The sequence below is a fragment of the Nuphar pumila genome, chromosome 3, assembly GCF_984573655.1.
Source record: "Nuphar pumila chromosome 3, dmNupPumi1.hap1.1, whole genome shotgun sequence".
Lineage (NCBI taxonomy): Eukaryota > Viridiplantae > Streptophyta > Magnoliopsida > Nymphaeales > Nymphaeaceae > Nuphar > Nuphar pumila.
This window is the reverse complement of record NC_143251.1, coordinates 48,218,329-48,244,866: the sequence shown is the minus strand read 5'-3', so window position 1 is coordinate 48,244,866 and position 26,538 is coordinate 48,218,329. Positions and strand designations below refer to the sequence as shown.

Below are 26,538 nucleotides of genomic sequence, written 5' to 3'. Positions count from 1 at the left end.
TTTGATGTACTATGTTATGTATTGGTTGTGTATCCGATTCCTTGTATCCTTGTATCCTTGTATACTTGCCATTTCTGGGCCAATTTGAGTTAGTATTGGTTTGTAAAGTCTAAATCCTTTGTGTTATGTGCTTAAAATAACTAAGAGACAGAAATAGGAGAAAGAATAGGTTAGGGAGCTATGCCTTGGAGTATACAACTTGGTGCTAGTGCGAAGACTTCTACTTGTGCTTCCGATTTGGACGATCCTACCACGGCCCTACCACCTAGTGCTACTGATCAGATCAATCGAGAGCGCAGGATGTGTAGAAGCCTCGCATGTGGAAGCGGAGTCACTCAAACTTGGAACAGGGTCTACATTCACCATGGACACAAAACTGTAGTTCCAATGCCTTTGAGCTTTACAGTGTCGTGTTTGAATCAGTCGAATCACTAATCCAGCAAAAAATAGAGGCAAGAATCTTAAGATATCCATCACAGGAAGTTCCCACCACCAAAACCTGCAATTTTTTTTGTCCTATTACAGAGCTGGAGCAATTAAGGTCCCCTTATTTTATAAGGGTTACACAACCACCTACATACCAGTGGGTATCGAACTTGCAACGTCCCATCTGACGGACACCAACTGCTCCGACCAAACAATCAGAGCCCATGGAGCAAGCAACAGAACCGTAGTAGTAGAAGGAACATTCCCTAAATAACTGGCCTTATTTTATGGTATGACAATAGCGTTGCTATCATGCTGACAAATAATTCTGAAACTCCATGCTCATATATATTGCTAATTTGCTTAACATGTCAACAATGAATTCAAGAGAAAATCAATACATGAACACCAAAGCACATTCATACCCAACAGTCCAACAAATGGCTAGCAACCAAGTCGTTACCAAATTTTACAAATGTAGAATAACTGTAAAATCAATTCGATGTGAACATCAAGCACAACGTACAAAATACAAAACACAATATAGACAACTAGGAATGACAATGTTGAGCATCCACCGTCTCACTTCTTTAGCACACTGCACCCAAGAAACCATCTTAGTACAACTTATCAAACAGACATAACAGCATCTCAATGGAAGTGAAAGGCAAGGAAACAGATATGGCCAACCCATAATGTCCAAGATAAACAAACCACAGATTATTTGGCTCAGTCAATTCTCCAAGTACAGAAACATCTAATAAAGATAACAGTACAACAGCCTTTATCACGTTGCTATTGCTGTTGTTTGTCACAATAATAATAACAATTATTATCACTACCATCATCATCACTAACTCAAAAAATTCAACCCAAAAAAAGGACAGAGAGAGAGAAGATCTGGGGACAGTAAATTGCACAGCACCGACCCCCTCCCAACTGGAGCCATCATGTAAAACTCCACATTCAGAAAGCTTAAACAGGAGGCGGCCGCGATACACAGAACTATTGTACATGCAGCAATTGCTTGCAATGCAAGGACACGATTCTATTGCCATGTAAGTTATAGGGGAGAGATGATTATGAAAAAAAATGTATCCAGGAGAGAATTTGTTAAAAACAGTTTTCAGCACATCTGCAATGCTCATGGAGGAAGCAACAGAATTTGATCTTCAAAGAACCAAAATCAACAAGAATTGTGCCTTTCATTTGGATAGGTGATTACTTGTATAGACAAGCGGTAGAGAATCTGGTGGCATGCTGTTACTCTATATTCGTCTAATTGCATTTCAAAGAAATGCATGAGCAACCATGTCATCTCCTTAATCAACTTCTGTCAATTCCTAAGATTTTAAAAAGAAACTTGAGAACTTGAGAACCTGCAATAAACATGGGATATGTGCATGGATTGCAACATTTTCGGCCTTAGTAACAGCTACTAGTAAAATCCCCTCATTTTCTTAAGTTTCATCCAAAACATATGGTACTATAAGCAAATAAATAAGCTGAGCAAGATTAAAAGATTTATGGTCCATTTGTTTCACAGGAAAACACCCATTTCCCATGGGAAAGGGGTATTTTCCTACAGGATGTGAAACAAAAACACCCTGCACAAAAAATGGGTGGCCCACGTGGCAGGGCAGTGGACCCATGATTCCACAGTGGGGAGGTGGCCTTTTTGTAAAGCCCTTTCCCGTGGGAAAAGGCTCACTGGGAAAGCTTCAGGTTGTATATGCCTATACCACAGGAGTTTTTTCACTTCTCAACGGCTGAAACAGATGGACCTTTAGACTTCAACAGTGAAGGTTCATCAATCTTTCACAGAAGCTAAATACATAAAAGGACCATGCTTTTTGCCACACCAGCAGTAGATTTCCAAAAACTAGTTTTCTATCTGTTGAGATTATTCCAATAAATGATGTGAAAATTAGAAACTTACTTGTACAAGTATGCAGCAATTCCCAGAATAATGCATAAAAGGATAATATCAATACAGAAATTACGACTGGATCTCAGCTGCAACAAAGGTTAAATATGTATTCCATTAGAAAATTAGCAATCAATGGTTAAATATGTATTCTATTAGAAATTAACAAGATTTTTTGATAAAATAAAATCTAAACATTATTTCATTTCCACTAGTTACCTGGGTGAGAGTCTCCTTCAGTCTAACATTCGTATTCTTAAGATCCGATGTTGCCTTGTCAACCTATAATTGCACAGAAAAAATTTAACTTGTCCACCCATAACAAAACTTCAAAAGAACAAACAAGTATATAGTGAAATATCTTTTCTTCTTGGAACAAGAATATAATAGTACCTTTGTGTCAATCTCATCAACTAAAGGGACCTGCTTGTCTAGCTCCTGTATGGTCATTAGAAAAAGCTCAGAAATCAAGTAATTTATCCACATATTAAGCAGCACAAATGTTCAAAAAAGAGCAACATTGTACCTCATTCATATCATGTGCCATGTTCTTCAGTGTATCCAATCCTTCTGCAATAACATCCAAACCTTGATCCTGCATGCAGTTAAAAACAGGATTACTAGAACAGAAGATAGTTACATCTTTCACTTTCTCCTGAAGTATAAAATACTTCAGCAAATCATGAATTTACTTAAAGGCATGCTATAACAGTGAACACAATGGTGACACAAATTACACATATAGGCATGGAAGACAGATTTTTAGACAACACTGACATATTTCAGGTGCCACAAGCCAGTGATGGTCTGAAACATAGACAGGACCTACAGAAACAGTTTGAGACAGTAACAAAGGAGAGCATATGATTTTAACCATCAGTAAAGCAACTTCCAAATCTAGACATTCCATGGGCAAAATAATTCTTAGTTCATCTCTTATATATTCTCCATTTTTACTTTTTCATTTGATGAGATTCCTATCTGGCAATTTATATCTTGGCATTCAAAACATTGGACAAAAAAAAATCTTATTTCGTATTATTATTTCTATTTTGACAATTTTTATCTTTGACACAATGGCTATTGTCATGTGTTTCCATTTGGCTCCAAGGCTTAGATGCAGAACATTATGAGAGAAAGCTTGAAATATTTTACTTTGACATCTATACGTACATTCTTTGAGAAAATTCAACACATAACTATATATAGCATATCTTTTGTATGTAGAGCAGATGTAGCATAAGCAAACAAGGTTCAGAATTTGCATTTTGAGAGCCATATTTCTGGTAGAAAAGCTGCCCCATGCCTCTCAGGCCATGGGTGACAATAGGCAGCTGCTTCTCATAAAGGTGACAAGATTGCTATATTTGTCTGATTTAACTCCAAGACTTCATGAACAGTATGACAGTTAGGGGTGTCAACGGGTCGGGTTTAGTTCGGACCCAGGTGGAACCAGACTTGGACCCGGTTTTGGGGTATGGTATCGGGTTCAGACCCGGTTCTAATCGGGTCCACTATAAGAAAAAAACCATACACGGACCTGATAAGAACTACATGAATCAGACCCGGACCATACCCGGTAAAACCATATTTTTTATCATTTTTACATTGAAATTTTGTGGGTCTTAATCGAGACTCGGGTCGGGTCCGGGTCTGGTATAAAATTTCACCAACTATACCCAGGTCCATGTATTAATCGGACCTTCAGGTCCAGACCCAGGTCTTAATTGGGTCTCATTATTTATCACCATATCCAGACCCTATATGGTTTGGTTCGGGTTGGGTCCAAGTAAACCAGGCCCGTTGACACCACTAATGATAGTATGTTAGAGTCCTAATCTTGTCAAGTATAATAGTTTACTTTATATATATATGTATAATTGTATATATATATGAAACACTTGTCATTTTGTAGAATCTCCAGTTCGTCAAAAAGGTTGTTCCTTCTTTGAAAATACCAATTCACTATTCGATGTGAAAATGGATTCTGGCAGAAGTTCTGCCACATCAGTAAGTTGCTTGTCTTAGATGGAAGGAAGCAGTCATTTTATGTGGGCCTTGTTAATATATACATATATATAGTAAATGCTCTATAGGGGCATTTTTGTCATTTCGCACATGTAATAAAACTGTATTAAACAATTCTTTTTTTTCTTTTTTTTCCTTAATATGTAATATTGTAGAGTGATTGAGGGCACTATGGTCAAAATGACTATAGAGTCATTGGGGCTCCTAACGGTCAGAAATATGATCGTTGGGAGCTCCCAATGGCCCCCCTCTCCTCTCTTTTTATATATGGGGTATGTTCCCCTCTATTTCATTAAGCTTGTATTAAGCATTTGATCAATAAAGGCTTATAATTTTTACTTTTTGTGTATCTTTTCTTTGCCTTATTGATCTTTGTATTGTTTCATAGAGAACTTGTGCATGTGCACTTGTATGATTGTGATCTTGTAAGCCTTTAAGTGGCTAGTGCTTTCATGCTTCGGCATATTCATTACATGGTATCAGAGCCATAATGTTCTTCGACAATGAAAGGTTGCCGTCAAGTCATTGTGTTTGTGACATCATCTTCTCCTTTTCACTTTTTTTCTCTCTTGCTCATGCCATGGAAACAAAGATTGACCTCTCTATCAAGCTTAATGAAAAAATTTACATGATGTGGGCTTCCGCCACGGAAAACAATCTCAAAGGGAAAAAGCTTTAGGGTTATATGACGAGCACTATCCCTGAACCCCAACTCATGCTTACAAAACTAGAAGGCGGTCAAGAGAAAGCCTTAGAGAAAGATGTCTATACTAAGGCTATTGAAGATCATCATAAACAAGTGAAAGATTGGAAGAGCAACCATGCGAAAATTCTTGCATGGTTCATGAACAACGTCAAACTTAAGATATGTGCTAAAATTGCAAAATTCTGCAAAGCCAATGAAGCTTATTTTTTATTATGGGTATGTATACCCAAAAGGATCTTGCAAGAGCATATTTCTTCCAAGAAAATGTTAGAACCACCAAACAAGGTGAAATAAGTATCCAAGACTATTATAGTGCTTTAAATCTCGTATGGGATGAACTAACACTCTTGGAGCCTAAGTGAGTTGCTATTGAAGACGTAGAACTTAAGCAAAAACAAATGAAACAAGAGAGATTTTTTCAATTTTTATTTGGGCTTCATCCCGAATTTGAGTAAGTTAGATTTTCTCTCCTATGTTGATCTACTCATCTTCCTTTAAAAGATGCTATTGCCGAAATCGTCTAAGAATAAACTCGTCTTGGTATGAGTAAAAGTAGTGATACATTCTTGGCCGTATCTAAACCCAACAACCATGTCAAGACCTAGAGGCAAAATAACTATAATAATAATAATAACTCTAGCGGAGGAAGAAAAATGATTATTTGTCATCATTGTAATGAGTCGGGTCACATTAAACCCACTTGCTTTAAGTTGAATAGAACATTCAAGTATAAGGTTACTTTCGTTGAAAACTCTATTCTCAAGAAAGAAGAAAAAGGCAAAAGTGAAGAGGATTTTAAAAACACACTTGAACAAATATCTATGGCACTTCAACAAATTCTCAAAGCAACTTCTTTTACATCGGCTGACGCCACTGCCTCTGCATCCTCACCTGGTATGTACTTTTGAATTTTAGATTCGAGAGCATCTTTTCATATGACTCCGAGAATGCCTTATCCAATATATGCACCAATTCGAATTTATCGTGTGTTTCTATGACCGATATAACCATTTCGAAAACTAAGAGTATAGGAACATTAGATTCTAAAAAAAATCATTTTTTTGTTCCAAAAGTTAGAGTTGCTTCCAGACTATTTTTTTTCTCAAATTACCGACCATGGATATGAAATATCTTTCTTATCTAAGGGTTACTTTGTGCATGATCTCCGATCTGGAAAGCTGATTGGGCAAGGCCATAAGAAGGGAAATCTTTACTTTATGAACTATTTGTCTTTTCTTTTAAACTCTTTTTGTACTTATATCCAAGATAAGGGTATTAAAACTTGCCATAAAAGACTTGGACATCCAAATTACTCTAAAATGTATCTTTTTCTTTTTAAGAACAAATTTTGCAATGAAAAAGATATGACTTGCAAAGATTGTATTCTTGAAAAAATAAAATCTATTCCATTTTCAAATAGAACTTTTGTCTCAACAAGACCTTTTGAATTGGTGCACTCGAATGTATGGGGTCCTTCTCTGGTCATATCTAAAGGTGGTTACTCGTATTATGTGACTTTTATTGATGACTTTACTCGATATGCATGGGTCAAAAGTTTTCTCCTTTAAAGAATTTCACATGAAAGTTAAGAATCAATTTAGGTTTTCATTCATGTTATACTTACACTGCTCTCTTTGTGAAAAATACAGGTACTATCACTGTTATCATTCTACTTTATGTAGATGATATGATTATAACAGAGAACGACAAAAATGAAGTTAGTAATGTTAAGATATTTTTAGGAATTGAAGTTGCATATTCTCTCAAAGGGTACATATTTTCTCAAATAAAACTTATTGCAGATATATGTGCTAAATCTGGTATTTCAGATAATAAGAAAGTGAAAACTCCTGAAGTGGTGAATGATGAATTAAGACTTGAAGATAAGACTCTTCTTAAAGACCTCACACCTTACAGACAACTAATTGAGTCTTTCACCTATCTGTCTATCACCAGACCGGATATAGCCCTTGTAGTTCACTCTGCTAGTTAGTTTCAACATTCTCCCATAATTGTACACATTAGTGTTGTATTAAGGATTGTCATATATATCAAGAATACCATAACTAAAGGTCTCTATTTATCCTCATCCTCATCTTTAGATTTACTTGTTTATACTAACGTTGATTTGGGAGAAAATCTCAATTATAGAATCTCGACTATTGTTTTTGTGTTTTTTTAGGAGATTCTTTGATTGCCTAAAGATACAAGAAACAACAGAAAGTCTCATTATCTTTCATTGAAGCATAATACAGAGCTATAGTGACTACAACTATAAAACTTGTATCGTTAAGAAATCTTCTCAGAGATATAGGTGTTGACATCTCCAAACCTTCGAAGATGTGTTGTGATAATAAATGTGCAATTTAAATTGCCAGCAACCACACTTTCCATGAGCGCACCAAGCACATCGACATGGACTGTCATTATGTTTGTGATAAATTCCTAAGAGGAACTATTGACTTTCCTTTTGTCACTTCAAAATTCCAACTTGCGGACTTATTTACTAAAGCTCTTGTTGCCCAACATTTCCTGAGTGTTATATATATATATATATATATATATATAGGTAAATGCTCTGTAGGGGCATTTTTGTCATTTCACACATGTAATAAAATTGTTTATTAAACAGTTCTTTTTTTTCCTTAATATGTAATATTGTAAAGCCATTGGGGGCTCTATGGTCAAAATGACCATAGTCGTTGGGGCTCCCAACGGTCAGAAATATGACCCTTGGGAGCTCCCAACGACTCTATTGGGAGCTCCCAATGGCCCCCCTCTCCTCTCTTTTTGTTGTATATATATGGGGTATGTTCCCCTCTATTTCATTAGGCTTGTATTAAGCATTTGATCAATAAAGGCTTATAATTTTTACTTTTTGTGTATCTTTCCTTTGCCTTATTGATCTTTGTATTGTCCCATAGAGGACTTCGCATGTGCACTTGTATGATTGTGATCTTGTAAGCTTTTAAGTGGCTAGTGCTTTCATGTTTCAGCATACTTCATTATAGGCCTAAATGGCTGCTTTTGGAATAACCAACTCTCATGCATTGGCGATGAGAAGCTCTATCCCAGTCAAAAGGAAGCTAGATGCTCCTCTCCATACAAAGAAAGCAAAAAAAAAGAAACATTTCAATGAAACAAAGGTTGACACGAAGCTCACTAGCTGAACTAGCAAGCACCAGCAATCTCCTTATAGTGATGGTGGTGACAGAAATGTTTTCTACCAAATCATTCATATCTCGGATATCTATGAATAACCTTCATTTTTGTCACTATCCATTGTTTTTCCATAATGAAAGGTACCACAAGGGTATAGCAATCATACAGATGATTGGATATGTTAAACATATTCCTGAATGGGCTATAAAGTCGATTAGGGGTGGGGTTCATGTGTCTAATAACCTAATTGAGGATGCCGGAAATAACCCCCAAGTCAATTAAGGATCAAATATTGGAACCTCATGAATAAGGAGATGTCATTTCTCTTCAGACATCCATAGAAGCAGGAGGCTGCTCTCACTAACCTGCCTCCCGGAAAACCTGTTACAGTTCTGAATTAGAGGGAGAAAGAAATAACTTGATTGGGCCGATTCTGTTAGATTTTCAATCTCCGGGTCGTTCCACGCGTGAGAGCTGAGAAACAGAGAGAGATAGAGAAAGGGAGAGAGAAGTTGGGGAAAAAAACGATACCCTGTTGTATTAGGGTCGGCTGCTGTGTATACTCCTTTATATTAACATGCTATTACAAAATTAGGGTACTAAAATACCCTCATTACAATAAATTATATTACACAATGCCATTAATGAGAAGCCACGGGTCTGGATCTCCAGATCCATGACCCGTTACCAGAGAAAACACTTCTTTTCACCCTCCCTCAAGTTGTGCATGATCTTGAACCATGAACAACTTGCCTTTTAACATCCAAAATCTGTCTTTTGTCAATCCTTTGATCTGTAGTTCGAACAAATTCAGGCTCAATCTCTTTCTCTTCTACCTTTTGTCTCACAAAATGCTGGTCTATTTCAATATGTTTGGCACTACTGTGATGGATTGGATTAAAGGACATACTAATGGCACTCTGGTTGTCACACAAAAGAAGTGATCGAGAGATCGATTCTCCGACTTCTGTCAGTAGATGTTTAATCCAAGTAGCCTCAGAAGTGGCGGCTGCCATTGACCTATATTCAGCCTCTGTACTGGATCTGGCAACAGCCTTTTGTTTCTTACTACTCCAAGAAACCAAATTCATCCCAACAAATACACAATAGCCGGATATTGATCTACGTTCATCTGGATCCCCCGCCCAGTCCACATCAGAATAAATAGTGATCTCATGTGCATTTTGCCCATTTGTCTTTCGCTTATATATGAGACCATCCCCAACCGTTCCCTTCAGATATCGTAGTATCTGTTTAACTGCTTCCATATGCCCTTCACATGGTGCATGCATAAACTGAGAAACATGATTCACGGAGTAGACTATATCAGGGCGAGTAAAAGTGAGGTATTGTAACATACCCACTATGCTACGGTACTGTGTGGGATTATCAAAAGAATCTCCGTCTTGAGAGCTAAGCCTTTGATGAAGAACGCTAGGAGTGCTCAAGGGCTTACAGTCTTTCATACCCGCTTTATTGAGAACATCAATGGTATACTTATGTTGAGTGAGAGTTATTTCTTCAGAAGTACTGTCGACTTCAACTCCAAGAAAGTACCGTAGTTTGCCAAGGTCCTTCATTTTGAACCTCTGATTCAAGAGATGTTTGACTTCTTCAATGTGCTCATTGGAATTACCAGTGATGATGATATCATCCACATATATCAACAACAGAGTAATTGTGTCTTGGTTCTTAAATATAAATAAGGAGTGGTCAAGAAGAGATTTCTTAAAACCATATTTTTGTATTTCAAGAGAAAAGTTGTCGAACCAAGATCGAGATGCCTGCTTCAATCCATATATCGCCCTTTTTAGTCTGCAGACATATTTTGTAGGATTACCTTCTGCATAACCAGTGGGTTGTTCCATGTATACTTCTTATCTCAAATATCCATGAAGAAAAGCATTCTTCACATCAAGTTGGCTAATAGTCCATTGGTGTTCAATAGCTAAAGAAAGTATGACTCTGATTGTCCCCATCCTCACCAATGGACTAAAGGTTTCATCATAATCCTGTCCTTGCTCCTGTGTAAAACCTTTGGCTACAAGTCTCGCCTTGTATCGCTCTATAGTCCCATTTGGTTTATATTTTATTTTGTACACCCATTTCGAACCAACAACGTTTCTGTCAGGTGGTCTTGGTACGACATCCCACGTATCACATTCATGTAGAGCTTCCATCTCCTCATCCATTGCTTCAATCCATCTTCTGGAATTTGACGCTTGAGAGAATGTTGTGGGTTCATCTTCTTTATTCAAGGCTGTTAGAAAGAGTTGAAAATCTAATGAGAAATTTTCATAACTGACCCACCTTTCAATTGGATGGCGAGAACGTGTGGGTCTTTTAGTATCAACGGTGTTGGATGTAGAGGATGCGTCCATATCCAAATTAACTGTGGTGGGCAGCTCTCTTTCTCGTCGAGTGTAGACGAGACCTTTATACCTTTCTGGATTCAAAGTTGAGTCTGTATTTTCATGGGCAATCATTTCATCAGTAGACACAGGTCTCTTATCCTTTTGAATGCAGTTTGAGCAAACATCACTAGCTCCCGAGAGAAGTTCATAATTCAACCAAGGATAATAAGCTCAACTTTAGGTTTTGATTCTGAAGAACTAGTACATCGACAATCAAAATTCAATTCATCGAAGATGACATTTCTTGATATTTTGATGCGCTTGCTCATCGGATCATAGCACCTGTACCCTTTATAGTCATCAGCATAACCCACAAACCTGCACTTCAGGGCCTTATCCTGAAACTTATGTCTCATTGAACTGTCAACATGAACATAGCATAAACAACCAAACGCATGCAAATCATAATAGTTGGGATGTACACCAAAAAGAGACAAGTAAGGAGACTTGTTTTCCAAAAGAGTCATGGGCAATCGATTTATCACATGAACTGCAGAATGAAAAGCCTTTGTCCATAAAGTGATCAGAAGACTACTGTCATGCATCATGCTCATCGCACTCTCAACAATATGGTGATGCTTCCTTTCAGCAATCTCATTCTGCTGAGGTGTGTGTGGGCAAGACACTTTTTTCCTTATCCCGTTACTTTGAAGAAAGTTAGTAAAGTCAATGGAAGAGAATTCACCTCCTCCGTCACATTGGAAACTTAGGATGTTTTCAGAAAATTGATTTTTGACAAAGGAATGGAAGTTACGGAACAACTTGAAAGTCTCAGATTTATGTTTCATGAAAAATATCCAAGAATAGCGAGAATAACTGTCAACAAATAAAAGATAATATCTAGTTCCAGATATGGAAGCAACTGGAGCAGACCCCCAAACATCAGAACAGATAGTCTCAAAAGGTCTTGAAGCTCTTTTATTGATAGAATGAAATGGTAAAACATGACTCTTACATAAGAGACAACTAGAACATTTGTTGTCATTGACATTTATTCCTAAACTTGACTTGGGAATGAGGTTATTTGAAACAAGCTTTTCAATGAAACTACTACTGCAGTGACCTAGACGACCATGCCAAAGGTTTGGCTTATTGATTTCAGAGACACTAAAAACGCAGGTAGGATTTTCAGAAAGCAACGATGATTGGAGCTTCAAGTTTGGGTCTGCAGAGCGAATATGTGTTGAAGGATCTTCTTGAAAAACATACATATTGCCTTGCCGTTTTCCTCTAGCGAACGTCTCCTTCGTGCAGAGATCCTTGACAAGAACAGAAGAGGGAGTAAATTCAACTGAGGCTTTGATATCATCAACAAGTTTAGAAACTGAAACGATGTTTTTCTTGATATTAGAAGCATAAAGAACCTTTGAAAGGTTGATGGAAGATTCGGGCAGGGGTATAATGGAGTTTCCAATATGCGAGACAGAGTGGTGTGATCCATCTCCAGTAACTATACTACTTCTACCAATGTAAGGAACAAGTTTTAGGAGCTTACCTGCATCACCAGTAACGTGAGTCGTTGCGCCAGAGTCCACATACCAAGTACCTTGCTCATTTTGTTTCAGATTCGATTCTGCTAAGGCTGACAACAATAACTCCTTTACTTCTCTGTTGGTCCTTGTACTGTCTGTGCCTCTTTTTGCTTCAGTTTGTGTTGATTTTCCTTTATTTAGGGGATTGAACCAGCAGTTAGCTTTGATATGCCCCTTTTTATTACACAGAAAGCAGGTAGGAATTGGCCTCTGTCTTTGTGGATTGGTATATGTGTTGGGTGTAGGCAATAATCCACGACCTCCTTGCCGCTTCTCCCTTGTGCTCCCTTTCCCTTGATATCATAACTTCCTCGTCCTCGTGCATAAGTAACCCCTGTAGCAAGCACTTCTTGTGTCCCAGTATGCATAGATGATTCTTCAGAAAATCCCTTTAGATTCATCTCATATTGTAACAATTTTGCACGCAGATCTTCAAAGTTGGGCAGCTCAGGTAAACATAACAGGAAAGTGACAATCATATGATAGTCGTGTCCCAATCCACTGAGGGTTTGTTGTACCAAATCTTTATCGGTAATTGTACTTCCAACAACTGCTAGCTGATCTGTGATAACCTTCATTTTGTTCAAATATTCCATGATGGTCATGGAATCCTTTCTTAACATTTGAAATTCTCTTTTAAGAAACATAATCCTGGCCTGAGAAACCTGTGAGTATGTCTGAACAAGTCTGTTCCAAAGTTGCATGGCAGTGCAGTCATCAGGAATGGCCACAAGTACCTCTTGTGACAGTGTAGATGTAATATAAGCAAATAGCGCTTGGTCTCTTTTCATCCAAGCCACAAATTCAGGATTTCTAACATATAGTGTAGTAGATTCCCCTTTGTTGTCCCTTTCTTCTCGTGATATGAACTCGGGAGGAATTAGAATGGATCCATCCAGATGTCCAGAAAGATCCTGACTCCTAATGAAAGGTATGATTTGCCTCTTCCAAGTCAAGAAGTTACCATTATTTAATTTTTCAGACACGAGTTGGCTGAGGAAACTTGAAGAAAGAACCGACTGGCTAGGAATTGAATCCATGTTTCACAGTATGAAAAGAATTGTTTTCAGCACAATCTGCCGACAGTTTCTGTAACTTTTTTTTTTGCACATAAACTAATTCAGATCAATGGCTATCAGATTGCTGATTTGAAACAGAAATTGAATATCTATCAGATTTCTGATTTGTATAGGAAATGGAATATTGGGTATGAAAATAAAAAAAATTGTGAATATGAATTCCCACTTGGTATTGACGCAATGCTTTCAAGCTAAAGGTGATAAAGTAGAAGAAATGAGGATATATCGGCTTGATCAGATCTGATCAAGGATGCAGCTGAATCAAAATAGGGCCCCGATTGCGTGATTAGATCACGCTACGATTAAGAACGATAAACAGGGTATATTAATGACAGAATGAAGAATGAACGATAAACAGGGTATATTAAGTTCAAGGGACATAGAACATAGAACGCAGATCAAGTCTGATTGGGGAGAAAAGAATGGACTGGGTCAGTCGTGAACCAGAAAAAAATATCAGATGAGATGAGGAGACAGACCCAAAAATGGACTGGGTCAGTCGTGAACCAGAAAAAATATCAGATGAGATGGGGAGACAGACCCAAAAATGGACTGGGTCAGTCGTGAACCAGAAAAAATGTCAAGTGAGATGAGACAGACCCAAAAATGGATTGGGTCAGTCGTGAACCAAAAAAAAAAAATCAGATGAGATGGGGAGACAGGAAAAAAAATATTTTCTTGACTTAGAAGAGGAAATCGAGAGGAGATAGATCTTTCTGAAACTTGGCTCTGATACCATGTTAGATTTTCAATCTCTAGGTTGTTCCACGCGTGAGAGCTGAGAAACAGAGAGAGATAGAGAAAGGGAGAGAGAAGTTGGGGAAAAAACCGATACCCTGTTGTATTAGGGTCGGCTGCTGTGTATACTCCTTTATATTAACATGCTATTACAAAATTAGGGTACTAAAATACCCTCATTACAATAAACTATATTACACAATGCCATTAATGAGAAGTCACAGGTCTAGATCTCCAGATCCATGACCCGTTACCAGAGAAAACACTTCTTTTCACTGTTCAAGCTACTTAGGTAAGAATAGTTTATTTTCTTCTATTGCAGTTCAAGTAGCAGTATGCGTTCCTTCTCTCAACTTTCTCTCAACTCCTGATACAATGTTGTCTGATGGGCATATCTTTCTAGATGATTGGTTTCCTTTTCTTCCTTATCAGAGAAGGCCCCACCGGGCAGCAGACCTTCACAGCCATGTCTCATGAGGCTGCCGTTCCCCAGCTTTATTAAAGTGGAAGCAGCCTTATTGTTCTTATTTTCATTCCAGGTGAGAAACTTTAGTAAATATTTAGTACTAATGAAGGTACAGAACTATTGCCTTGAAAATCATAGACGCAAGTTGTATCTGTGAAAATATCTCAAAAAATGAGATAAAGTGTGCGATGAGCACAACACCACCAATGTGCACAAAAGCACAAGAACACTTAGAACAAATGTACACAAAGGTACAATAAAGAAACTCAAATGCACAAAGGCATACAAAATATAAAGAATTTTATTGAGAGGATTGGAGAACAAAAGCTCCAAGAAGTGAAGTTTACAAAGGGGGATCTCCCCTATTTATAAGAGGGAAAAGCAGCCTTGGAGGGGCTCCACTAGTTGTTGGAGCCCCTCCAACGGTTAGAATTCTAACCGTTGGAGAGGCTCAACAGCTAGTGTTGAGCCCTCCAAGGTTGACTTTGAGTCAACAAAGAAATAAAGAAGAAAAAGACAAAAAAGGGAAAAGAAAAAAAGAAAAGAAGAAAAGTAAAAAAAGGAAAAAGAATTACAGCATATTCATAATTATGAATATGCGCAAAATGGAGAGAAATGACTAAAATACCCTTTCGGGTTTTACAGAAAAAAGAAAACATATATATTTACATATATATATATAGATAGATACATATACATATATACGTGATGTATATATGTATATGTATCTCTCTTTATATATATATATATATATATATATATATATATATATATATATATATATATGTAAATATTTACATAAAGAGAGATACATTTTAACACCCTCCCTCAAACTTAGGGCACAATGACCGAAAGTTTGCTAAGGAGAAAGTTGAATCTTGGGGAGCAAAGCGCCTTGGTGAAGAAATCTGCCAACTGATATTCTGACGTCACATAAGGAAGATCGATGACTTTTTGTAGATATGCCTCACGGACATAATGACAGTCCATCTCAATATGCTTTGTCCGCTCATGAAACGTGTGGTTCTTGGCAATATAGATTGCACTCTTATTATCACAACATAACTTTGTGGGTTCTTGAATTGGAATCCCCATGTCTTGCAGCAACTGATGAATCCAGACAATCTCCATAGTTGTAGATGCCATGGCTCGATATTCTGCTTCGGTGGATGATAGAGACACCTTCTGTTGCTTCTTACATCTCCATGAGATCAGGGATTCACCTAAAAAAATGCAAAAGCCTGTAGTGGAGTGACGGTTATTTGGGTCACCTCCCCAATCAGAGTCAGTATATGCAATTAAATTCAACTCAGAAGAAGAGGAAAGAAAAACTCCCTTGTTTAAAGTTCCCTTTAAGTATCTAACAACTCGGAGAACGGCACTCATATGAACGGATGTAGGAGCATGCTGAAATTGGCTTGCAGTATGCACGGCATGAGAGATGTCCGGCATTGTGATGCTAAGATACATTAGAGATCTCACAAGTTGCCGGTAGGGGGTAGGATCCTCCAAAGGTTTCCCATCATCGATCTTCATTTTTTATCCCACAATTTCAGGGGTCTCACAGATTTTATCATCAGTAATACCTGATCTGTCAAGAATCTCAGAGGCAAGTTTAGTTTGAGACAAAAAATAGCCTCTATGAGAGTAGGCTACCTCAATACCAAGAAAGTAAGTCAGATACCCCAGGTCTGACATTTCAAACATTTCTTTTAAAGTGGTTTTAATGTTTCTGATGCCTTTTATGTCACTACCTGTTATCAACATATCATCAACATATAACAGTAAAATCACAATTCCTGCATCAGACTTTTTGACAAACAGAGCAGTGTCAGTGTAGCATGAGGAAAAACCATTTTGAACCATTACATCATTAAATCGATCATACCAAGCCTTAGGGGCTTGTTTTAAACCATAAAGCGCTTTTTGCAAACGAAGGACTTTCCCCTTTGGTATGTTCATACCAGGAGGAGCATCCATGTAGACTTCTTCATTAAGGTCCCCATTTAGAAATGCATTTTTAACATCCATTTGGTAAATATTCCATTTTTTAATAGATGCAATGGTGATCAAACACCTTACAGTAACCATTCGTGCAACAGGAGCAAAGGTTTCTTCGTAATCGATGTCGTATTCTTGACTATATCCTTTTGCGACAAGACGGGCTTTATATCTTTCAAGAATGCCACCACTCTTGGTTTTGACTTTAAAAACCCATCTACATCTTATTGTTTTCTTTCCTTCTGGAAGACATTGAAAAACCCACGTTTTGGCTTTGTTGAGGGCTCTAAGTTCGTTGTCCATGGCATCCCTCCATTCAATCATTTCCGTAGCTTCTTTAAAATTTCTAGGTTCTTGGTATGAGTGAATGGCACTAAGACATGCCATATGTTTTGGAGAAAAAGACTCATAGGATATAAATCTAGAAGGATTTTTCCTAGATCTTTCAGTTCTTCGAGAGTTGGAAGATTCACTAAGATCACTATATTTCTCTATTGCACTTCTAAAAGTGTTTTTATCTCTATGAGTATAGGTAATTGGTTCATTTATCATTTCTTCTTCATCATGAATGGTTTGAGAAATACATTCACTTATATCCTCATTCTCTTTTAATTCATCATCGCTAAAATATTCATTTCTAGATAATAGTTCAAACAAAAAAGGAATAATCGGCATTATCTTCATGAGTTTTGTGTTCTTCAAAACCACTTATGTTTTCTAAAAAGGTTACATTTCTTGAAACATATAGTTTATCATTTTTAATATCATAACACCTAAAACCTTTTTGGGTTTCCGAATATCCTAAAAAAGCACAAGGAATAGCTTTGGGAGATAATTTATCATTCTTATCGGTGAGAACAAAACATTTACAACCAAAAATTCTTAACCTATTGTAGTCGGGTTCTTTTTTATACAAGATTTCATATGGAGATATTTGGTTCAAGTTTTTGGATGGAAGTCGGTTCATGAGATAAACCGATGCAAGAGCCGCTTCGGCCCAAAATCTTTTTTGAATTTTTTGAGAAATTAACAAAGTTCTTGTAGTTTCAATTATGTGTCTATGTTTTCGTTCGGCCAACCCATTTTGTTGGGGAGTTTTGGGACAAGACCTTTGATGAACAATCTCATTATTTTCAATATAACTTTTGAAATCATTTGAGAGATATTCTCCCCCGGAGTCGGTTCTAAAAATTTGTAATTTACTATTGAATTGATTTTGTATTAACATGTGAAAGATCTTGAAAGTAGAGAAAACCTCATGTTTATGTTTGAGGAAGTATATCCAACTATACCTTGAAAAATCATCCACATAAATAACATAATATGAAAAACCTCCCTTAGACACAACGGGTGCCGGTCCCCATACATTCGAATGCACAATTTCGAAAGGTTTGGTTGAAAACATAGTTCTTTGTCCAAAAGGTAAGCTTCTCATTTTACCAAGAATGCAATCATTACAATTGAAATTGTCTTTACATAAGGTTTTAGCAAAATGTAAATATAAAAGCTTGACAATATTTGGATGCCCAAGGCGTTTATGCCAAACATTTATATCCTTATGTTGGGCAACATTACAAAAAGAGGTTTTTGGAATTTGAAGAAATTTCATGAGATAAAGATCTCCCTTCCTAGAGCCTTCCCCAATCAACTTCCCGGACCGGCGATCCTGTATCCAACATTTATTTGATGAGAATTTGATATCACACCCATGATCCGATAGTTGAGAGACGGAAAACAAATTTAAATTTAGTTTTGGTATAAATCTAACTTTTGGAATAAAAAAACCTTGTCTTTCAAAATCACCAATTCCTTTTATTTCAAGAGAAGCCCCATCCGCGGTGGAGACAAAAGAAGGTGACAAATTTTTTGAGTATTTAGAAAGTGACAAAACATTTGGAGTCACATGAAAGGATGCACCCGAGTCTAAGAGCCAAAGAGTCTTACCGGGAGGAGAGAAGGTGGTCATGGCGGCTCCGGAAACGGATCCCTTGAGGAGTGGTTGAAGAGCTTCCATGATTTGATTGAGAGCCAAAGTAGCATGATTGGAAGTAGAAGGACCTTCCTCCTTGGTTGATTGGAAAGTAGTAGACATAGCCACCATCTTCTTCCATTTAGGGCATACCGGTTTAATGTGACCCGGTTCTTTGCAAAAATGGCATATGATCTTACTATAATCTCTCCTTCCATAATGCCCACCATTTTCTCTTCCTCCTTGATTTTTGTTAAAATGAGGGGGTTTATAGGTTTTAACATTATTCCCCGGTCTTGAGACGGCATAAGCACCCTCATCCTCATCTTTAGAGGGAACGGCCAACACACTTAGATTGGTTTTATTCATTCCCAATTTAGTTTCTTCTCCACTTAATATGGTAAGCACATCTTCCAAAGGAGGGGAAGAGAAAGAAGATAAGAGAGAGGATCTAGTTTGTTCAAACTCGGGTCTAAGCCCATTTAAAAAGTTAAAGAAATGATCCTCTTCTAGTTGTTTGACCCTCAATTCAATAGCCTCACCGCTCCATTTAGGTTCTTGGAGGGCAAGCTCATCCCAAATAGTGGATAACTCGGCGAAATACTCTCTAACGGACATTTCTCCTTGTTGAAGGGTTAAGGCCTTCTTTTGGAGATAGTACTTATGGGACAAATCTCTTGAAGTATACATTCTTTCAAGATATTCCCATACTTGACATGCCTTTTTGAACTTTAGAATATTGGCATTAATTTTGGTCTCAACCGAAAAGAAGAACCATGAGAGAATTTTGTAGTTTTTCATTTCCCATTCTTCATGCTTCTTACTGTAATCTTCAAAAGCCTTTTCTCTTTCTTCACCCTCAAGAACCTTGATCTCCCCTTTGTCAAGGGTAGTAATTTTTGGTACGGGTTCGGGAATAGTTCCTTGAACATATCCCCAAAGTCCCTTTCCTTTTATATGGGCCTCCATATTCCCGGCCCATACATGATAATTCGTTCCATTCAATTTGAAGCCAAGAGAGAAGTGCTAATCCTTTTCGCCCATTAGAGAGGATACAAAGCGGAATAAATGCGTACCACAATGCGAAGTGAGTCCCTTCTTGATGTAGGAAGCTTGCAAAATATAGAATGAAGAGCCGTGTCTTCACTTCCACCACCACAACTTAATGGCACGCTTTACGAGGTATTCCAATGAAGAGAAATAAGAGCACGATCTTCTTTTCCTTTGAGCCTAGCTCTGATACCATGTGAAAATATCTCAAAAAATGAGATAAAGTGTACGATGAGCACAACACCACCAATGTGCACAAAAGCACAAGAACACTTAGAACAAATGTACACAAAAGTACAATAAAGAAACTCAAATGCACAAAGGCATACAAAATATAAAGAATTTTATTGAGAGGATTGGAGAACAAAAGCTCCAAGAAGTGAAGTTTACAAAGGGGGATCTCCCCTATTTATAAGAGGGAAAAGGAGCCTTGGAGGGGCTCCACTAGCTGTTGGAGCCCCTCCAACGGTTAGAATTCTAACCGTTGGAGAGGCTCAACGGCTAGTGTTGAGCCCTCCAAGGTTGACTTTGAGTCAACAAAGAAATAAAGAAGAAAAAGACAAAAAAGGGAAAAGAAAAAAAGAAAAGAAGAAAAGTAAAAAAAGGAAAAAGAATTACAGCATATTCATAATTATGAATATGCGCAAAATGGAGAGAAATGACTAAAATACCCTTTCGGGTTTTACAGAAAAAAGAAAACATATATATTTACATATATATATATATAGATAGATACATATACATATATACGTGATGTATATATGTATATGTATCTCTCTTTATATATATATATATATATATATATATATATATATATATATATGTAAATATTTACATAAAGAGAGATACATTTTAACAATATCAACTCAATCTAATGAGATACACACGTTCAGCATGGTTTGTTTGCAAAGGGCCCTTGTGTCGTATTTTTTTATGTAAAAACATGTTTTGTGTGTCATGAAGTTTTGGTATACTGTGAGTCGTTTATTTTTGTAGTCCTTAAAAAATGTACTTACATGTCGCAATCACATTATTCAAAACCCATTTCCTACTAAAGAAATCGTGTAGATCACATATATAGGTCTGATCAACAAAAAATAAAAAAATTATGAAAAAAAGCATTTTATGCTCAATGGTTATGTATTGTCATTAGCATATATATATATATATATATATATATATATATATATATATATATATATATATGTGTGTGTGTGTGTGTGTGCGTGGGGGGGGGGTTATATTTGGTATAATCCATTGTACCTACAATCTAGTTTGAATCGCATGATGCAAGTTGTTTTGACACAACCTAACCTCATAGATGTGTTCAGCATGCTCAATTTAGTAGGAATCAATTCTTGGATCATGTTTCTTCAATCAAAAAACATGTTTTATGAGTCGGGAAAAATCACTGCCTTCATAGCCGTTGATTTTGGATCGCCGGAACAACCTATATACGGGTCAGATTCTAGTGATCCAAAAGCCAGTTCCCACTAAACAAAACATGTAGATCACATCTATGGTGTTAGATGTGAGGAAAAAAACCAAACAAGGGGGTTCCGCCCCATTTGCTAGGTCTTTTGCACATACAAAAGACTATAGCAAATCTTAACCTTATATATATATATATGAGAGACCGTAATTGTAGACGGTCTTAGTGCTGGACCCGCGTCAAACGCGCATCCAGTTTTGGATTAAGCCCATTAACGACGGTCACAACTGCGAGAAATGTGTTGGGGTGGTCGTGACAGCCGCTAATACTTGTTTTAGCTTAAAAAAATTACCACCGTTGATCCTCACACAATTAGCAGCAGAAAAGCATCCGATAACAGTGGACGATTTGCTAGTACATTGTTATGGGATTATATATATGTATATATGGGAAAGTATTTGCTACCCTCGTGGGTATGGAACCCCCTAGTTGGAACTCATAGTGGGACTCATAGTGGGAGGTTGTTTTAAACAAATCTAACCCCATGGATGTGTTCAGCATGGTCAAAATAGTAGGAATCAACTTTTGGATTGTATTTTTTAATGTAAAAATGTGATTTTATGAGGGTTGAAAATTTGGTAAATTATAAGCCATTGATTTTTCAATCTTTGCAAAATCTTACATACACATTAGAATAACATGATCCAAACAACGATTTCTAGTAACCCAAACATGTAGATCACATCTGGTGGGTCAGATGTACAAAAAACATTAAAAATTAAAAATATTACAATGTTTTACTAGAGGGTTCCTTAGTGTGTGTGTAGATTAAAAATCAGTACTAATGAAGGTATGGAACTACTCATAGGTGGAAGTTGTATCGACATAAACTGACCACGTAGATGTGTTCATCATGGTTTGTTTGCTAAGAATCCAACCTTGGATTGTGTTTTTTGATGTAAAAATATGACCTTTTGAGTCACCAAATTTTAGTCTTTATGAGCCATTGATTTTTCAAGCCCTTAAAAAAGCTGGGAATAGGTCAAAATTATTAACTTGCAGAAATTTGCACATGAAATCAAGAAGATTGAGAGAAGAGGCACAAAGGGAGGAAGAAACCAATAGCTTCATTGAAACTAAAGAATGAACAAAGAATACAACATATAGGGGTCAACCCCCTAGGCTTACACAAAAAGACAAAAATAGTTGATGCAACATATAGGGGTCGACCGCATACGCTTACACAAAAAGGCAAAAATAGTTCACCAATGAGAGAGAGAGAGAGAGTTGCTACATGTTAAACAACTCATTTTCTAGCATTATTTTTGCCAAATTCAATACCTCTGAGAGAGAGAGGGTGTGGATGATTTTTTTGTCCGTTAGTTATGTTTCCTGTCAAATGACAAAACAACCCATCCATCTTCACTACCATAGCAGGGAAAGCAAAAAGAAGGCATGAGGGTGTTTTTGTGATTTGAGATGGATCTACGAATTCCACTCCTCAACCTACAATTGTTGACCTCTCTCTCTCTCTCCATACCTTAAAATCTGCTAACCTCTCACCCTCTCACTCTCCCCATATCTTAAAATATGCTAACCAGCCTGTATATATGGTCCTGACACATGTCCAGGAGCCTATGAACACCAAAAAAGGTGTCACATGCCGCCATTATTCATACTTAGTAGTATTGATAGCTCCTCAACCAATAATTGTTTCCCCCCCCCCTCTCTCCATAGCTTAAAATCTGCTAAGCTCCCTCCCTCTCTCACCCCATACCATAAAATATGCTAACCAGTGTGTGTATATGCTCCTGACACATGTCCAGGAGCCTATAAATGCCAAAAAAGGCATCACACACTGCCATTATTTGGCTTACTAGTATTGAGAGATTCTTCAAGTACAGAAGTGGACCCATCAAGGTGTCTCATTCAGTCCTAGCTGGAAAATAACAGAACAATATGCCTTTTTCAAGTTAAAAAGTTCGTAAAATGTAGCTTGTCAGCAACAAGTTGATTCAGAAATGAAGACTGAAGAGGAATTGATGCCATGATGCAAAAGAATAATGAACGAAAGCCAAAAAAACAGAATATAGGTCTAAAAGAAACAAAAGAAGGCAAAGAAAAGACAAAGAATAACGCAACGGAATAGCCAAACAAGTAACAGACTGGAAGGAGGGTAAAACCAGCCTGTGTTAGTTCTGAATCAAATCTTGCAATAGGTTGACATGAGCGAGGTACAAATGGCATCAGAAAAGTTGTTGTTTTCTATGATATCTCAAAAATAAAATAGGAACCAGCACCTGTTTCCGCTTTTTTTTTTATAAAAACAGCCTTTCCTTTCTTCATTGATAAGAATAGGCTCCTAAGCAAATCTAATGTAGATCCAAGTTGAAAAGGCATTTTCTTTTAGATCTTGATAAAAAAGAATCGAGAAGGAAAAAGGATCTGAGAAGAAATGTATTATAGAAGAAGCTTCAAAAAAGGAATCAAAGAAGAGGGATGGGAAAGAAGGAATAAAAGAGAAGGGAATGGTGCCCAGAAAGACAGGAGGAAAGTTACCAAGACGAGAGCACCTAGGAACTTACCTCAATAAAAATATGCAGTGATACCATACCAGAATACCCACAATAGGAGGAGGAGGTAGAAGAAGGAGAAGGAACAGTAGTTGGCAGCAAAGAGAACATAGGGATCGTGCAGTCTTAGGGGGTGTCCCATCAATTAGAGTTCTTCTATAATGGGGTTGCATGGTACTTTACAGAAATACCCCTCAATATACAAAATCAATTAATGCACAAATGTGATATTCTATGGTAATGAAACAGAAAATGAGATAAAATACTGACGAGAAGGTAATATTTTAGGTTCTACAATGTCTATAACAAAACAACCAAAATGCACCAGCTGCAATCAAAATTTACAGAAACACCACTGGGGGCCCAAAACTGCCAGAAACTCCCTGAATACTTCTAGAATACCGAGAAGCACTATCTCTAACATGCACCCACAATGCAACAATCCTTCACTCCCAAGAGAATGATGAGTATTGAGTACAGATACGGTCCCACCAGTTGATTCTTTGTTTTTAGAGGGCCATCATTTGATATTGAAAACCAAATTATTTATCTAGTTACAATCTCCATCGAGTGACTAAATCAATGATAATGTACTTAGACCCAGTATCATGAACCTCTGTAAAGCAAGACTTTGACTTAATTAACAAAATCCAAAATCTAAAATATGCAATAGTGAGATATTCATTAAGCAGCAGTACTGTATCTGTTTATACACAAAATCTAATGAGTAAAGAGAAGGAAAGAAAACAATGATGGTGACAAGGATTTCAACTAAGTTTATGTTACTATATAAATTTTTTAAAAGGAATTTGTAGAATCAATCAAGAAATGCATGACTTGCCTGATTTATCCTCCGCATTTCATACTCTTGCCTGAATTTGCTTGATTCTTCAGTCTTCTGAAAATATTCCTCATCAAACTTTCCATCTGTCACATTGGATCATGAAAAATGGAAAGCTGTAACAATATAATTGTTGCCAACAAAAGAATTGCCAGAAAGAAGCAAAACTAACAAAACATTCAAGGTTCCAATTTGTTTATGAAATTCAGCACCTGTTGTGGAATCAATTTTGATCTGCATACGTGAACCCGATGCCGCCCAACCTCCACTTTTTTTTCCACCATTTCCTGTCCCATCAGGTATTGCGTCTATCCTCTCAGACAATGCAGCCACCAAGTCATTCCGAGCAGCTTGTTCTTCCATTGAAAGACCCTTAACCTACCCATTCAATCGGTTACCAAAAATTAGATGCCCTAAAAACAAAAAAGTCCCTCATAAAGAGAAAAACGGTAAAAGGAGAGAGAAAATAAAGAACCCCATAATAAGCAGGCAAGCACCCTTGATACAAGTTACCAAGCATTTGGTGATTCTGTATCTTTGGAAAATTTATTAACTTCACTACATCACATTACAATCATATGTCCCATATAGTAATCTTCTTCCTCAGGCCAAAACATTTAACGATTAACGATTATAAAGAACAACTAACAAATCAAATCCATGGTGAATTGCTATTGTCGCATAATTCAGCCTCAAATGAATATGTCACTCCTGTGATCCATAAATTGGAACAAAACATGCAAATATTAGCCTACCTGAAAGAAGAGAAAGAGACACATTGCAGTTGTACGAAGACAGATGCTCCATTACATCGAGTTGCAACTTGCAAGAAACATGTTACCAAAGACAACGATTGCTGATGTGATTATATGTTTCTGAGCAAAAACTCATTCTCCATTATCATAAAAAACATAATGACGATGACAGGGATTGACATCAATACGAGCCAAACTCATGCGTTCAACCGTACAATTTCAGTATCTGAACGCCTACTGAGATAATGAGAACAACAAGCGGATCCTTAAATTAGGGAAAGAAATAAACGCAAGGTATGAATCGGATACTCATGATAATGACTTGAGATGAGAAGAACAATTCCGATCTAGATCCCAAATGTGTAGACTCGACAGAAAACCCTTTCAATCAAAATTTTCAAAAATTTAATATATAAAACCATCAACAAATGCTAAAAAACATAATAAGAGAAAACCACAAAAAGCAGTTCAGTTCAGATTCTCCGAACAAAAAAAAACAGCAGAAGAGAATAGACCTTCTTCTGGGCGAGCTTCTGCAATTTGGGGATTTCCTCTAACAGCCTCGCCTTGGTCCGCCGGATCTCCGCGTTCATCGCCACGGCGGCCGCCCGATTCTTCTCCTCCGATGCATCCTCCGATTTCTAACAGCATTCGAAAGGAGAGGGTATCGGATACAAACTAGATCAGAACAATGAAGGTCAAAAGAGGGGGAAATTGGGGAAGAGAAGGAAAAAGAAGAGAAACCTTGAGGGCGGCATCGAGGTCGGCTTCGACGTCGGAGTAGAGGCGAGCGAAGGCGTCGTCGCCGGAGACATTGAGATCCCGCTGCTTCTCAACGTCGTATTTGTCGTATTTCTTGCAGATGGCGTCCACGCGGGTCAGGATGTCGATCACGCTCATTTTGCCGCTGCTGCTACTGCACCACCACCAGCCTAGTCCACACAAGCAGTCCTGTCCTCCTCCTCCTCCTCCTCCTCCGACGGACAAGGTAAGGGACAAAAAGCGAAGATCAACGATCGATCGACTACCCCTTGCCCCTCAACTCTCTCTCTCTCTCTCAAGTCCAGGCAGTTGAAAATTATCTCCCTTCGCGTAAATCCGATCCGAACCTAGATCTGAAATGACTATATTCAGTATTCTGCCCGAGTTCAGCTGACCCATGAGTTGGATTGGGTCGGGTTTAGAGCTTAGACCCATGTAAAACGCGTCGGGTTTGGTTTGGACCCAGTGAAATTAGACTTGAACCAGATTTTTGGGTATGGTATCTGGTTCGAACTTAGTTCTAATCTGGTTTACTGTATAAGAGAAACCATACCCAAACTCGATAAGAACTACATGAACCATACTCAGTAAAATAATGTTTTTATCATTTTTACAGCTGGTCTTAATTGAAAGTCGGGTAAGGCCGAGGTCTGGTATAAAATTTTACAAACTATACC

General features: G+C 37.5%; 1 protein-coding gene across 2 annotated transcripts; it reads right to left on the bottom strand.

Annotated features, from left to right (window-relative positions):
• Positions 1-745: 745 nt before the first annotated feature.
• LOC149842841 (syntaxin-71-like) lies at positions 746-26,186 on the bottom strand. 2 transcript variants are annotated; one of them, XM_089999476.1, is made up of 9 exons: positions 25,844-26,186; positions 25,615-25,740; positions 24,557-24,722; positions 24,345-24,430; positions 2,880-2,948; positions 2,747-2,791; positions 2,573-2,635; positions 2,366-2,442; positions 746-1,024 (listed from the first exon to the last, which is right to left on the bottom strand). In XM_089999476.1, exons 1-9 carry the CDS (start codon positions 25,997-25,999, stop codon positions 1,009-1,011), a joined length of 804 nt encoding a protein of 267 aa, XP_089855602.1. In that variant the 5' UTR covers positions 26,000-26,186; the 3' UTR covers positions 746-1,008. The 2 variants fall into 2 exon arrangements, with proteins under 2 accessions (XP_089855602.1, XP_089855603.1); XM_089999477.1 differs by lacking the exon at positions 746-1,024 and having other exon boundaries at positions 2,362-2,442.
• Between the last annotated feature and the right edge of the window lie 352 nt (positions 26,187-26,538).

Coding starts and splice junctions, on each gene's coding strand:
- LOC149842841 (XM_089999476.1), bottom strand. CDS start 25,999: ATGAGCGTGATCGACATCCTGACCCGCGTGGACGCCATCTGCAAGAAA. Junction 24,431..24,556: donor CAAAATTGATTCCACAACAG/GTGCTGAATTTC, acceptor CCAATGTGACAG/ATGGAAAGTTTGATGAGGAA. Junction 2,636..2,746: donor TTGATGAGATTGACACAAAG/GTACTATTATAT, acceptor GTGCAATTATAG/GTTGACAAGGCAACATCGGA.